General features: G+C 49.1%; 1 protein-coding gene across 1 annotated transcript in view; it reads right to left on the bottom strand.

The window, feature by feature from the left end:
• LOC147111533 (UDP-glucose:glycoprotein glucosyltransferase 1-like) overlaps positions 1-13,725 on the bottom strand; it is a 680,288-nt gene that overhangs the window by 164,984 nt on the left and 501,579 nt on the right. The window contains exon 23 of the mRNA XM_085999896.1: positions 10,502-10,586. Coding sequence (XP_085856022.1) covers positions 10,502-10,586 — 85 coding nt within the window. The remainder of the gene's footprint in view (positions 1-10,501; positions 10,587-13,725) is intronic.

Below are 13,725 nucleotides of genomic sequence, written 5' to 3'. Positions count from 1 at the left end.
AGCGGCTGCAATCATGTTCTTTCATTGGCACAAGCCATTCCCTGACAGGGGGCCTAGAAGTGACGGTCAATAAGCTGCCGACGGGCGGCCCTTGGACCTTCTGCCTCCCTCCTGGGCTGGTACTCCTCGTCCTCCTCCTCCTCCTGCTCCTCCTCCTGAGGTGGTGGTCCAACGTGAGGTGGCAGTGCCTGAGTCCTGCGGATAGCCAGGTTGTGCAGCATGCAGCAAACGACGACGAATTGGGAGACTCGCTCCTGCGAATACTGGAGGGCTCCCCCGGAGCGATCCAGACAGCGGAACCGTTGCTTGAGGACGCCGATTGTTTGTTCTATGATGTTCCTAGTCGCTTGATGGCTCTCGTTGTATGCCTCTTCAGCAGGGGTCGTGGGCGCGCGGAGCGGGGTCATGAGCCAGGTACACAAAGGATAGCCTTTGTCCCCGATAAGCCATCCTCTTGGGTGAGGCTGTGCCTGGAACATGTCAGCCACAGTTGTCTGTCGCAGGATAAAGGCATCGTGGCTGCTGCCTGGAAAGCGGGCATTGACAGCTAGGATGCGCTGCCTGTGGTCACACACCAGCTGTACGTTGAGGGAATGGTAGCCCTTCCGGTTGCGGTAATCCTCGGCATGCTCCAGAGGTGCCCGCAAAGCCACATGCGTGCAGTCAATGGCGCCCAGCACCATGGGGAAGCCCGCTATTCTTGCAAATCCCACTGCACGCTGCTGCTGCTTCTCCAGGGTCATGGGGAAGGAGATGAATTGACGTCTCCTTCTGAAAAGGGCATTGGTCACCTGGCGGATGCAGCAATGCACGGCGAACTGGGAGATGTTAGCGATGTCCCCAGCAGCGGATTGGAAGGAGCCGGTGGCATAGAAGTTGAGAGCCACCGTCACCTTCACTGCCACCGACAGAGACGTCCTGCGCATCAGCTGTGGACGCAGATCTCTGTGCAGCAGCTGGCAGATGTCTGCAACCACCTCCCTTCTGAATCGCAGCCTCCTAACACACTGCGCGGCAGACATCGTCAGATAGGAGGACTGCTGGCGGTATACCCTGGGTGGGTAAGGCCTCACTTGGCGACGCCTGTTGCCCCCTCTGCGTCTAGCCAGGGCTGCCACTCTCTCACGGCGTCTAAGCCCTTCCGGCATAAGGCTGAAACTCAGCGTTGGCACCCAATGCAGCCCCCATTATATGCTGGCAAACACTGAGATCTCAATGAAGGCAAAGATAATTGCTAAGCTCTGGCCTGAGTCAAAAATACCTGTCCTAGTGTTGGGCCAAAGCAGTAAGCTCTCCTCCAAAAAACCGTTGCACAAGAGTGAATGCTGCAAAATGGCTGGCCTTTATAGTGCAGGGTAAGTGCCCTTTAATTTGCGCTCCCCGCGGCCCGCCTCGGCTGCGTACCGTTCCACTTCACAGTCGTTAGGGCCGCCCGGCACACAATGGGGTGGCGCGAGTGAAGTTCCGGTTCCGGGCGCACAAAGGGCGTTGCACGACGAAATGACGTCATGATCTGCGCGCGCAGCAGGGTGCGCGCTAAGACTTTGCGTCGGCGCTAAATGTCTACTGAAGTTGGGGCGAGGCGCAGATCGCACTGCGCCCGGGTGCTAAGCGCCTAGCGCTCGAGATCTACTCCTCCTAAGGCGCTAACGGCTGGCGCGCCCAACTGAATTTCTAGGCCTTTGAGTTTCATGCACCAGGACCCCCAGATACCTTTGTACTTCAGTACTTTCCAGTTTCTTGCCATTAAGATAATAACTTGCTCTACGATTTTTCCTGCCAAAGTGCATAACCTCACACTTTCCAGTATTGTATTCCATCTGCCAAATCTCTGCCCACTTACTTAGCCTGTTGATGTCCCCTTGCAGGTTTTTTATGTCCTCCTCACTCACTACTTTCCCTCCCATCTTAGTATCATCTGCAAACTTTGATATGTTACACTTGGTCCCCTCCTCCAAATCGTTAATATAGATTGTAAAGAGTTGGGGACCCAGCACTGACCCCTGCGGAACACCACTAGTTACTGATTGCCAGTCTGAGAATGAACCATTTATCCCAACTCTCTGCCTTCTGTTAGATAGCCAATCCTCTATCCATGCCAGAATATTACCCCCAATCCCGTGATTTTTTATCTTAAATAATAATCTTTTGTGTGGCACCTTGTCAAATGCCTTTTGGAAGTCTAAATACACTACATCCACTGGTTCCCCTTTATCCACCCTATATGTTACTTCCTCAAAGAACTCCAGCAAATTTGTCAAACATGACTTCCCCTTCATAAAACCATGCTGACTTTGTCCTATTAAATTATGATTATCCAAATGTCCTGTTACTGTCTCCTTAATAATGGACTCCAAAATTTTACCTACCACAGATGTTAGGCTAACCGGTCTATAGTTTCCAGCCTTCTGTCTACTGCCCTTTTTAAATAAGGGTGTTACATTAGCAGTTTTCCAGTCTGCCGGGACCTTTGCCGATTCCAGGGAGTTTTGGAAAATTATTACCAATGCATCCACAATCCCTGCCGCCACTTCCCTCAAGACCCTAGGATGTAAGCCATCAGGTCCAGGTGATTTATCCGCCTTGAGTCCCATTATTTTGCCGAGTACCACTTCCTTAGTGATTTTGATCGTGTTTAGCTCCTCCCCCCTTTAGCCCCCTGTTTGTCCAGTGTTGGGATATTCTTAGTGTCTTCTGCTGTAAAGACTGATGTAAAATATTAATTCAGTGTTTTTGCCATCTCCATATTTCCCACCATTAATTTCCCGGTCTCATCCTCTAAGGGACCAACATTTACTTTAGCCACCCTTTTTCTTTTTATATAACTATAAAAGCTCTTACTATCTGTTTTTATATTTTTTGCTAATTTACTTTCATAATCTGTCTTCCCTTTCTTAATCAATCTTTTTGTTATTTTTTGCTGTCTTTTAAAGTTTTCCCAATCCTCTATCCTCCCACTAGATTTGGCTACCTTATATGCCCTTGTTTTTAGTCGAATACTATCCTTAATTTCTTTACTTAGCCACGGATGGCTGTCTTTTCTTTTACACCCTTTTCTTCTCAGTGGAATATATATTTTTTGGAAGTTGTAAAATAACTCCTTAAATGTACACCACTGATCATGTATCGTCCTACCCTTTAATCTATTTTCCCAATCCACTCTACTCAATTCCGCTCTCATACCTTCATAGTCTCCTTTATTCAAGCTTAGCACGCTTGTTTGAGATCCAACCTTTTCACCCTCTAAGTGAATATGGAATTCAACCATGTTATGGTCACTCATTCCAAGGGGATCCTTTACTAGGACATTTTTAATTAATCCTGTCTCGTTACACAGGACCAGGTCTAAGGTTGCTTGCCCCCTGGTCAGTTCAGTTACATACTGCTCAAGAAACCCATCCCTAATACACTCAATGAACTCATCCTCAAGGCAGCCCTGCCCAATTTGATTTGTCCAATTAATATGATAGTTAAAATCCCCCATAATTATAGATGTTCCCTTATTACAAGCCTCAACTATTTCCTGATTGATACTCCGTCCAACAGAGTTGCCACTGTTCGGAGGCCTATAGACTACGCCCACTAGTGTTTTTTTCCCCTTATTATTCCTTACCTCCACCCAAACTGTTTCATTATCCTGATCTTTTGACCCAATATCATTTCTCTGTATTACAGTGATTCCTTCCTTTATTAACATAGCCACCCCACCTCCCCTTCCTTCCTGCCTGTCCTTCCTGATCGTTAAATAACCTGGTATGTTTAATTCCCAGGCATTGTCACCCTGCAGCCATGTTTCTGTAATGGCCACAAGATCATACCCATATGTAGTTATTTGTGCCATTAACTCGTCTATTTTGTTACGAATGCTACGTGCATTCAGATAGAGAACTTTCAAATATGTTCTGTGACACTTAGTTCCTGCTTTTGCCCTTTTTATTACTTTACCTTTTACTCCATACCTTCTGCCCCTTCCTGACATGCTCTGGTTTTTAATTTCCCCACTGCTACCTAAGTCTATGACCTTCTCTGTTGTCATTTTTATTATTTGCTCTGTAGGAACCTCCCCCCAACTAGTTAGTTTAAAGCCCTCACTACAGCCCTAGTTATATGATCCGCCAGGACTCTAGTACCAGCACTGACCAAGTGAAGCCCGTCCCAACGGAACAGCTCCCTCCTGCCCCAGTACTGGTGCCAGTGTCCCAGGAAGCAAAACCCATTTCTCCCACACCAGTCTTTGAGCCACGCATTTAACTCTCTAATTTTATTTGTCCTAGCCAAATTCGCTCGTGGCTCAGGTAATAATCCAGAGATTACCCTTGTGGTTCTGCTTTTTAATTTGGCCCCTAGCTGCTCAAACTCCCTCAGCAGAACCTCCTTCCTTGTCCTATCTATGTTGTTGGTACCAACCGCCCCAAATGCGAGTTCTTCAGGAGACAAATCTCGTATTGTGGCCACATGATTGATGAGGAAGGGTTGCATAAGTCGCCGGACGAGATTGAGGCTGTAGTCAAGGCTCCAGCACCGGAAAATGTGTCACAACTGAGGTCGTTCCTCGGGTTGGTGAACTACTACCATAAGTTCTTGCCGAATTTATCTACAATTCTGCACCCACTGAACGCCCTGCTGCAAACTGGAGTAACATGGAAATGGAGTGATGAGTGTAAGCGTGCCTTTCAGGAATGTAAATGCCTAATCACTTCAAAAGAAGTATTGGCCCGCTGCAACCCAACACTACCGATTCGGTTGGCATGTGATGCGTCACCCTATGGCATTGGAGCGGTGCTGTCACACAAATTCCTTGATGGTTCAGAGAGGCCAATAGCCTTTGCGTCGCGCTCGCTAACCTCAGCCGAGCGTAACTACGCCCAGATTGACAGGGAGGCCCTCAGCCTGGTGTGGGGGGTGAAGAAGCTCAATCACTATCTGCACGGGCAGAAATTCACCCTACTGACTGATCATCAGCCCCTGGTCTCCATTTTTAACCCAAAGAAGGGCGTTTCGGTGATGACGGCGCAACGGCTGCAAAAACGGTCACTTTTTCTAGGGGCACATCAGTACGACATAGAGTACAAGGGTACGAAACAGCATGGAAACGCTGATGGGCTGTCGCGCCTATCGTTGCCTACGGTAGAAGAAGCACCTGCAGTGGACCCTGTTGAGATATTGCATGCGACCATAGTCGAATGTTTGCCTGTTACAAACTCAAGTATAGAGAAGGAAACCCGAAGTGACCCGACACTCTCTCGGGTCTATGATTTGACGGTGAAGGGATGGCCAGCATATGGCAACTCACTGTTGCCAGCATTCTCGCCAAGGAGAGAACAGCTGTCAGTGTGCCGGGGGACCTTGATGTGTGGATCCCGAGTGGTAATTCCACCCAAGTTGAGAGATAGAGTGCTCAATGAGCTTCATGAGGGTCATCTGGGAGGGGTAAAAATGAAGAGCCTAGCCAGGGCGTTTGTGTGGTGGCCGGGAATCGATAAAGAAATCGAGGATATGACCAAGAGATGCACAGGATGCCAGGAGGTCCAAAACGCTCCACCACAGGCCCCGCTACATCCATGGGAGTGGCCCTCATCTCCATGGCAATGGGTACACATTGATTTTGCTGGTCCATTTATGGACTCAATGTTTCTAATCGCTGTGGACGCCCATTCGAAATGGCCAGAGGTCATTAAAATGTCCTCCACCACCACGGAGAAAACTATTGCAGTCCTAAGGACCATCTTCGCCAGGAATGGGTTGCCAGAACAGATTTGCTCCGACAGTGGGCCACAGTTTGTGTCTGAGGATTTCCGGAGGTTTCTGAGGAATAATGGGGTGAAACATTACACATTTGCCCCATATCATCCAGCCACAAATGGATTGGCTGAGAGGTTTGTTCAGACCTTTAAAAAGGCCATAAAGGCAATGTATAATGACGACATACCACTACAACACAAGGTGGATAATTTCTTGTTTGCTTACCGGAATGCGACACATGCAGTCACCAACCAAGCTCCAGCCGTACTGTTCTTCAACCAAAGGCTAAGATGTCGCCTGGATTTGCTCAAACCAAACATAAGATGAGATGTTGAGGATAAGCAATTCCAGCACATAAATGAGAAGCCAACCAGGAGCTTCAAGATAGGGCAACCAGTCTTGGCCCACGAATACCGAACAGAAAAATGGCAGCCAGGAACGATATGCACACAGCAGGGACCACTAATGTACACAGTGGACGTTGGAGAGAGCATCGTGAGACGCCATGCTGACCAGATTCTAGAGTCACAGGAACAAGCCAAACCCATACCACGAGCAGGTGCACCTGGTAATCAACCCGAAGTACAGATTGCGTCTACCTCAGAAGCAGTGGTATTGGAAGCTGACGAACCAACCAATGACAATGAACCAGAATCAACTCCGCCGCAAGAACAGGATGCTCGAGAAAGGCGCTATCCAGTCAGGATCAGGAAGCCTCCTCAAAGACTGAACTTATAAATGATTATTTCAGTTGATGTATATAGTACCCAGAAAATTGTAATTAGTTATTATTTAGTTGTTAAATGAATGTTATGTACTGTTTATCTAAAAGGGGAGGAATTGTTGTGTATGTACCTTTAAGGGAAGAACTGGTTTTAGGCTGCAGTACCGGCAGTCACATCCCTGTATAAAAGGCCCTAGCAGGCTTCTGTATTTCAGTCTGACGTTGCCCTCCTGTTCAGACCTCATTCTCAGCATTGCTGTCTGTGCAGCTGCCTCAGTCAGCAGGAGGAGAAGGAGCAGCCAAACCAGGAGAGTGGAAAGTGGTGGTCTCCTGACCAGGAAGAGGAGGACAACGATAGGTCACCACCACCACCTCCACCATCATCATCACAACAACAGAGGTGCCTGGAGAGAGAGGACAGAGGAGGAGAAGGAGAAAGGAGGCCAGCAACAACATCAACCAGGGGAGAGGCCTTTCCCATTACTGCCTCCCTAAATTGGCCTCCACTTCAGGAGAGGGAGAGAGGGGTGAGAGAAACCACCATCAACCAACACCAACTGTTCGGAAGGAGGGAGGAATATCATCTTTCAGAACATCTACAGGTGGGTGTTATTTGGGGCACTCTCCCAAAGACTTTGTATTTTAGGTGGGGGGAGAAAAGAAGAAACAAGGCCGGATCATCAAGGGGTATCTGTGTGTGTGTGTGGCTCTTGTTAAAAACTAGGCCACACACACCACTAATAAGCACCCCTTCTATTGCCTGACCTGGGACAGCTGGAGCTGCCTAGGTGAAGTCCAATTTCATTTATTACATCGTTAAGACCTGGTGTGGGACTGAGCCTGGGGCATCTCCAGCTTTCCCAGGTGAAGACATCTTCTCCCCCTGCCAGAAGACCACCACCATCAAAGACTTTAAATTTCCATCGGAGAGTGCACCCCTGCCAACACCCACCCACCCACCATCCTGAGTGGCAACCCTGCCCTTGCGGCCTCCCTCCTTCCCACCGCCCCCTCTCTCTCTCTTTGTCTCTCTCTGCCTCTTTCTCTGAGGCACCTCAATTTCATCTCTATTTATTAATTGCCTATTGAGCAGAGGGGAGAAGGCCCCTCTCCCAATTTCAATCAATAAGGGCAGAGGTGTGCCTTCATTTTAAACAGCTCCCTCTGCTCAATAGAGGACCAAAAAATACCTGAGGCCATTAACACCTTCAGGCCTGTGACTTGGGGTGAGTGTAGCCCTTATAAAAACACCCCATAATGGCGACTGCATCCTCGCCGGTGGCGGGGCCAGCCAGGACTTATGCGGGAGTGGCAGCCACAGCCACAGCTGCTCCCGCTGCTTCTGCTGCCCCGTCACCTTTTAAACTCATGACAAAAAAGCTTGGGGTGAAGAGCTACACTCACCCCACTATGACCATTGAGGCCTGCGTTAAAGCCATGGCTGGGGTTGTCAGCCCCTCAGCCATCGTCGCGGCCTCAAAAATGTACGGGAAGGCTGTGTTCTTCCTGGGGTCGGAGCGGGCGACGGCCAGGGACACCGCCAAGGGGCTCACCGTGGGTGGGACCTTCCTGCCGATGGATCCTCTCGAGGCCACCGCGCAGAGGATCATCATCTCGAAAGTCCCGCCCTATGTTCCTGGTGAGCTCCTCCTCCCCCATTTATGCCAACTTGGGGAGGTGAGGTCGGGGATCACACCCATCCCGCTCGGCTTCCGGGAAGCTAGCCTTCGCCACGTCTTCTCCTTCCGGCGCCAGCTGTTTATCCAGCTGGCGCGGGAGGAGGACACCGACGGGGCGTTCGTCGTCCACCACGAGGGGACCGCCTATCGCGTCTTCTGGACGTCGAACTGTGTGCGGTGCCACGCCTGCAAGGAGGTGGGGCACAATCGGAAAAACTGCCCTGCCTCCAAGGCCGCCAGATCATCTAGTGCGGTCGAGGCTGGCGCCGCCGCCGCTTCTCCCCCCGGATCTGCCCGCGCGTCGGGAACCGCTGATGCGCGGTCGACGTCGGAGGCCGATGCCACCAAGGCCTCCGGCAGGGGGGAGGGAGCGCGTCCGGCCGGAAGGAAGGCGCAGCAAAAATCAAAACACCTTAGGGCGGGTCCCCCCGTGGAGGGCCAGCCCTTGCCCCTTAAGCCCCTTACACCCGTGCTCCTCGCGGAGTTAAACGGGGCAGACGCGAGTGGGAGGGGCCTCGTGCCCGAGCCTGTGGCCGCAACCGCCGTAGCGGAAACGCCAATACCTGCGGCCGGGCTCGGGCCCGAGGAACCCGACAAACCTGCTCCGCCGGAGGGAGCAGAGGAGGAGGCCTCTGCAGACATGGAGGTCTCCCTCGCTCCCTCCGTGCTAAAAAGAAGGCGCGACCCCCTGGAAGAGGAGGAGGACTGGGAGGAGGAAGGTCCCTCCGAGCAGGGGGAGTCGTCGCCCGCCGCGGGTACTGCGCCCCCCCCCGCTGTCATCACCACCGGCGATCGGCAGGGGTCGCCTGTCCCTCGGGAGGCTGAGGCAGATATGTCTGTCCGGCACGTGCCTCCCGGGGATGGGGACGAGACCCTGCCCGTGGGGGTGGGCGCGGGACAACCCGTGGCGGAGATTGACATTTTATCGGTGCCGTTGCCCCTCGTCGGGTCGGGCGGCCTGGGGTCTGGGTCGGGCGAGTTCGAGGAAAATGAGCTCGCCCAATGCGACCCAGACATCTCCCAGGGGCTGCTCGTCCTGGTAGAGGTTTTAATTCAAAACACCCCATCCGCTGGGTCGGAGGTTGGTGGCCCCCAGGCTGCGTCTCTGGTGCAGGACGAACTGGAGGAGCTGGGAATTGTTCTCTCCCCGGTTTCTCCGGTTGTTCTGGCGTCTGAGGCGGAGGGGGACTCCGAACCGCCGCCGTCTTCTGGCCCAGCGCCCCTAGAGGAGCCCAGGGAGGAATCCTCTGCCGCCGATCCTGGGGGTGGGATCCGGGCGGAGGTGGGGTCGTCACCAGCGGCCGAGCCGTTCGCTGCGCACTGCGCGACGGACGGGTCGGCCGCTGGTGACGACCCCCTGGAGGAGGATGGGGACTCGGTGATGGGCACGGAGGACGATTTGGACTCCAGCACCGACGAGGCGCTGCAGCTCCAGCGCCGCAATGCGGTCTGCTAGTAGCCGCAGCTGGATGCATTTCTGGCACACGTGGTCATCAGGGACACCGGCAGTGTCCCTGAATTCCCACATAGAGCAAGAGGAGCATAACACGGGGCTGGGCTCTCCTGGCATGACTTACCCTTTAATTAATTTTAATTAATTCACTATCACCAATTAAAAACTGTAAAGTTTTTACAGCTAATTTAAGTGTCTAAGTACTCAAAATCCACTATCTATTACAAGCAGGATGTCTGTAAAACCTTTGTTTGAGAGGAGGTAAGTATCCCTATAAATACCATTGGAAATGGCCGTCTCCCAAACTGTACCATCCATGGTTTGTGTGCAGGTGAAGAAATGGCAGTAGCAAATGGCATTGCGGCCTTAACTGAATAATTTGGCCCCTATTTACATACATTAACAAAGCTCGTGTCCATTTCCGGTGGGTGCACTGGTTGCCTAAATCGATGTCCGCCCTGAAATCAGATTGGGCGAACCTCCAGCAGTAAGTCATTGGGAATTTTCTTTTTCAATGTGTCCCACTATCGCCCCATTTACAAACATAAACGAGCACTAGTGAGACAAAAATTAGGCCCAGTGTGTCAAATTTGCCCACACGTGAAGAGTTTCAGCAAATTGTCAGTGTTCGGTCCCAAGGAGCGAATGCAATGCACACTAACATTTAGTTCAAGGTCAAAATTATAGCCAATTGCAACAACACCATTCCAAATTTGAAAAAAACACAATCAGTGTATTCTTTCCTAAAGCTTACAAAGTAATTGCTGTGTTTTTCAAAATCTACAAAGTAAGGTCCTACTATTACTCTATCACAGGTAAGCTCTTGTTCTCCTTTGATAGAATCAAATTACACTTATACAATTAGGAATGACTTTTTACAGACTCACAGCTGCATTTACATACCTGAACTTTGAGGATTTTGCTTTTGAAACTGCTCAATACCACAACAACATCATCTACATCATCAGGAGAATCTGTGCCTTCAAGTCTGTAGAGGAGAGGTGAAAACTTTAATAAACAATGATATCACAAACTATTTATCATTGTACCCAGATTTACATTCCCTCAGACCTGAGACCTTAAAAAAAACTTTTATTCCTTCCGGTAATTACATTAGATCAACTATCTCAATGCTACTGAACTACTTGACCTTGTGGACAGTGTGCTCATTTAGTAACTAAATAATACATATAATGCTAAAATGACTAGTGTTTATATTGCATTTGAAAGTGATTTAGTTAAATCCGAAACTAGGGTCTTAAATCTAAACAAAGCAAACTAAGTAGGTATGGGGGCGAGTTGGCTACGGTAGATTGGGAAACTACATTAAAAGGTATGACGATAAAGAATCAATGGCTAGCATTTAAAGAATTAATACATTAGGGACCAAAGTGGCAAGCTGTGTGTAGAGCCGGAAGATGTAGGTGAGGTTTTAAATGAATATTTTGCATCTGTGTTCACTATGGAGAAGGACAATGTAGGCATAGAAATCAGGCAGGGGGATTGTGATATACTTGAACAAATTAGTATTGAGAGGGAGGAGGTACTAACGGTTTTAGCGGGCTTAAAAGTGGAGAAATCCCCAGGCCCAGACGAGATGTATCCCAGGCTGCTGTGAGGCAAGGGAGGAGATTGCAGGGGCTCTGACACAAATTTTCAGATCCTCTCTGCCACAGGGGAAGTGCCAGAGGACAGCTAACGTAGTACCATTATTCAAGAAGGGTAGTAGGGATAAACCAGGGAATTACAGGCCAGTGAGCCTAACATCAGTGGTAGGGAAATTATTGGAAAAAATTCTGAGGGACAGAATTAGTCTCCACTTGGAGAGGCAAGGATTAATCAAGGATAGCCAGCATGGCTTTGTCAGGGGGAGATCATGTTTAACCAATTTGATTGAATTTTTTGAGGGGGTGACTAGGTGCGTGGATGAGGGTAGTACAGTTGATGTAGTCTACATGGACTTCAGTAAGGCTTTTGACAAAGTCCCACATGGGAGACTGGTCAAGAAGGTAAGAGCCCATGGGATCCAGGGCAATTTGGCACATTGGATCCAAAATTGGCTTAGTGGCAGGAGACAGAGGGTGATGGTCGAAGGTTGTTTTTGTGACTGGAAGCCTGTGTCCAGCAGCGTATTGCAGGGATCAGTGCTGGGTCCTTTGCTGTTTGTAGTGTACATTAATGATTTAGATATGAATGTAGGAGGTATGATCAGTAAGTTCGCAGATGACACGAAAATTGGTGGAGTGGTAAATAACGAGGAGGGAAGCCTCAAGCTATAGGACGATATAGACGGGTTAGTCAGATGGGCAGAACAGTGGCAAATGGAACTTACAAAACGCTAGTTAGGCCACAGCTGGAATACTGTGTGCAGTTCTGGTCGCCACACTATAGGAAGGATATGATTGCATTGGAGACGGTGCAGAGGAGATTCACCAGAATGTTACCTGAGCTGGAGCGCTTCAGCTATGAAGAGAGCCTGGACAGGCTGGGGTTGTTTTCCTTAGAGCAGAGAAGGCTGAGGGGGGACCTGATTGAGGTGTACAAAATTATGAGGGGAATAGATAGGGTAGATAGAAAGGAACTTTTCCCCTTAGTAACCAGGGGGCATAGTTTCAAGGTAAGGGGCAGGAGGTTTAGAGGGGATTTGAGGAAAAACTTTTTCACCCAGAGGGTGGTTGGAATCTGCAACTCACTGCCTGAAAGGGTAGTAGAGGCAGGAACCCTCACAACATTCAAGAAGCATTTGGATGAGCACTTGAAATGCCGTAGTATACAAGGCTACGGACCAAGTGCTGGAAAATGGGATTAGAATAGACAGGGCTTGATGGCCGGCGTGGACACAATGGGCCGAAGGGTCTCTTTCTGTGCTGTATAACTATGACTCCATGACATAATTTACAACAAATATACATTCCTTTAATGCACAAAAACCCCACAGGAAAAGTGGTCCAACCGTGGCTAACAAGAGAAGTTAAAGATAGTATTACATCAAAGTAAGAGGCTTATAATGCTGCCAAAAAAAGTAATAAGCCTGAGGATTGGGAGGATTTCAGAATTCAGTAAAGGAGGACCAAGAAGTTGCTAAAGAAAGGGAAAATAGAATACGAGAGGAAGCTCGCGAGAAAGATAAAAACTGACTGTAAAAGCTTCTATAGGTATGTAAAAAGGAAAAGATTAGCAAATGTCAATGTGGGTCCCTTACAGGCTGAGACAGGAGAAATTATAATAGGAAATAAGGAAATGGCAGAGAAATTAAACAAATACTTTGTGTCTGTCTTCACGGAAGAAGACGCAAAAATCTTCCTGGAAATAGTGGAGAACCAAGGCTCCCGTGAGAATGAGGCACTGAAAGAAATTAATATTTGTAAAAAAAAAATAGTACTGGAGAAATTAATGGGACTGAAAGCCGATAAATCCCCTGGACCTGACTGCCTACATCCTAGGGTTTTGAAAGAGGTGGCTATAGAGATAGTGGATGCATTGGTTGTCATTTTCCAAAATTCCATAGATTCTAGAATGGTTCCCATGGATTGGAAGGTAACAATTGTAACCCCACTATTTAAGATAGGAGGGAGAGTGAAAACGGGGAACTACAGACCAGTTAGCCTGACATCAGTCGTAGGGAAAATGCTAGAATCTATTATTAAGGACGTGGTAACAGGGCACTTAGAAAATAATAATAGGATTGGGCAGAGTCAACACGGAATTATGAAAGGGAAATCGTGTTCACAAGAGGTTATTAAACAAAATTAAGGTTCATGGGATTGGGTGTAATATACTAGCATGGATTGAGGATTGGTTAACGGACAGAAAACAGAGAGTAGGAATAAACAGGTCATTTTTGGGTTGGCAGGCTGTAACTAGTGGGGTACCACAAGGATCAGTGCTTGGGCCTCAGCTATTCACAATCTACATCAATGATTTGGATGAGGGGACCAAATGTAATGGCCCGTATTTTCCGATGCCTACGGGTGTGTATGCACTGTGTACACACCCGTGGGGACATCGGAAATGCCGGTTTCAGGCATGCGAAGCTCTTGACAGATCGGATGCCTGCCCGAGAGAAGGGCCTCTGTGGGCAGAGTTCCGCTTTCTGCATAACCTCCGCCCGCTGAAAACCCTTAAAA

This window comes from Somniosus microcephalus, chromosome 10 (assembly GCF_052327205.1).
Source record: "Somniosus microcephalus isolate GS21.2 chromosome 10, FLI_Smic_1.0, whole genome shotgun sequence".
NCBI lineage: Eukaryota > Metazoa > Chordata > Chondrichthyes > Squaliformes > Somniosidae > Somniosus > Somniosus microcephalus.
The sequence above is the reverse complement of the archived record's forward strand: the minus strand, read 5'-3'. Positions and strand labels throughout refer to the sequence as shown.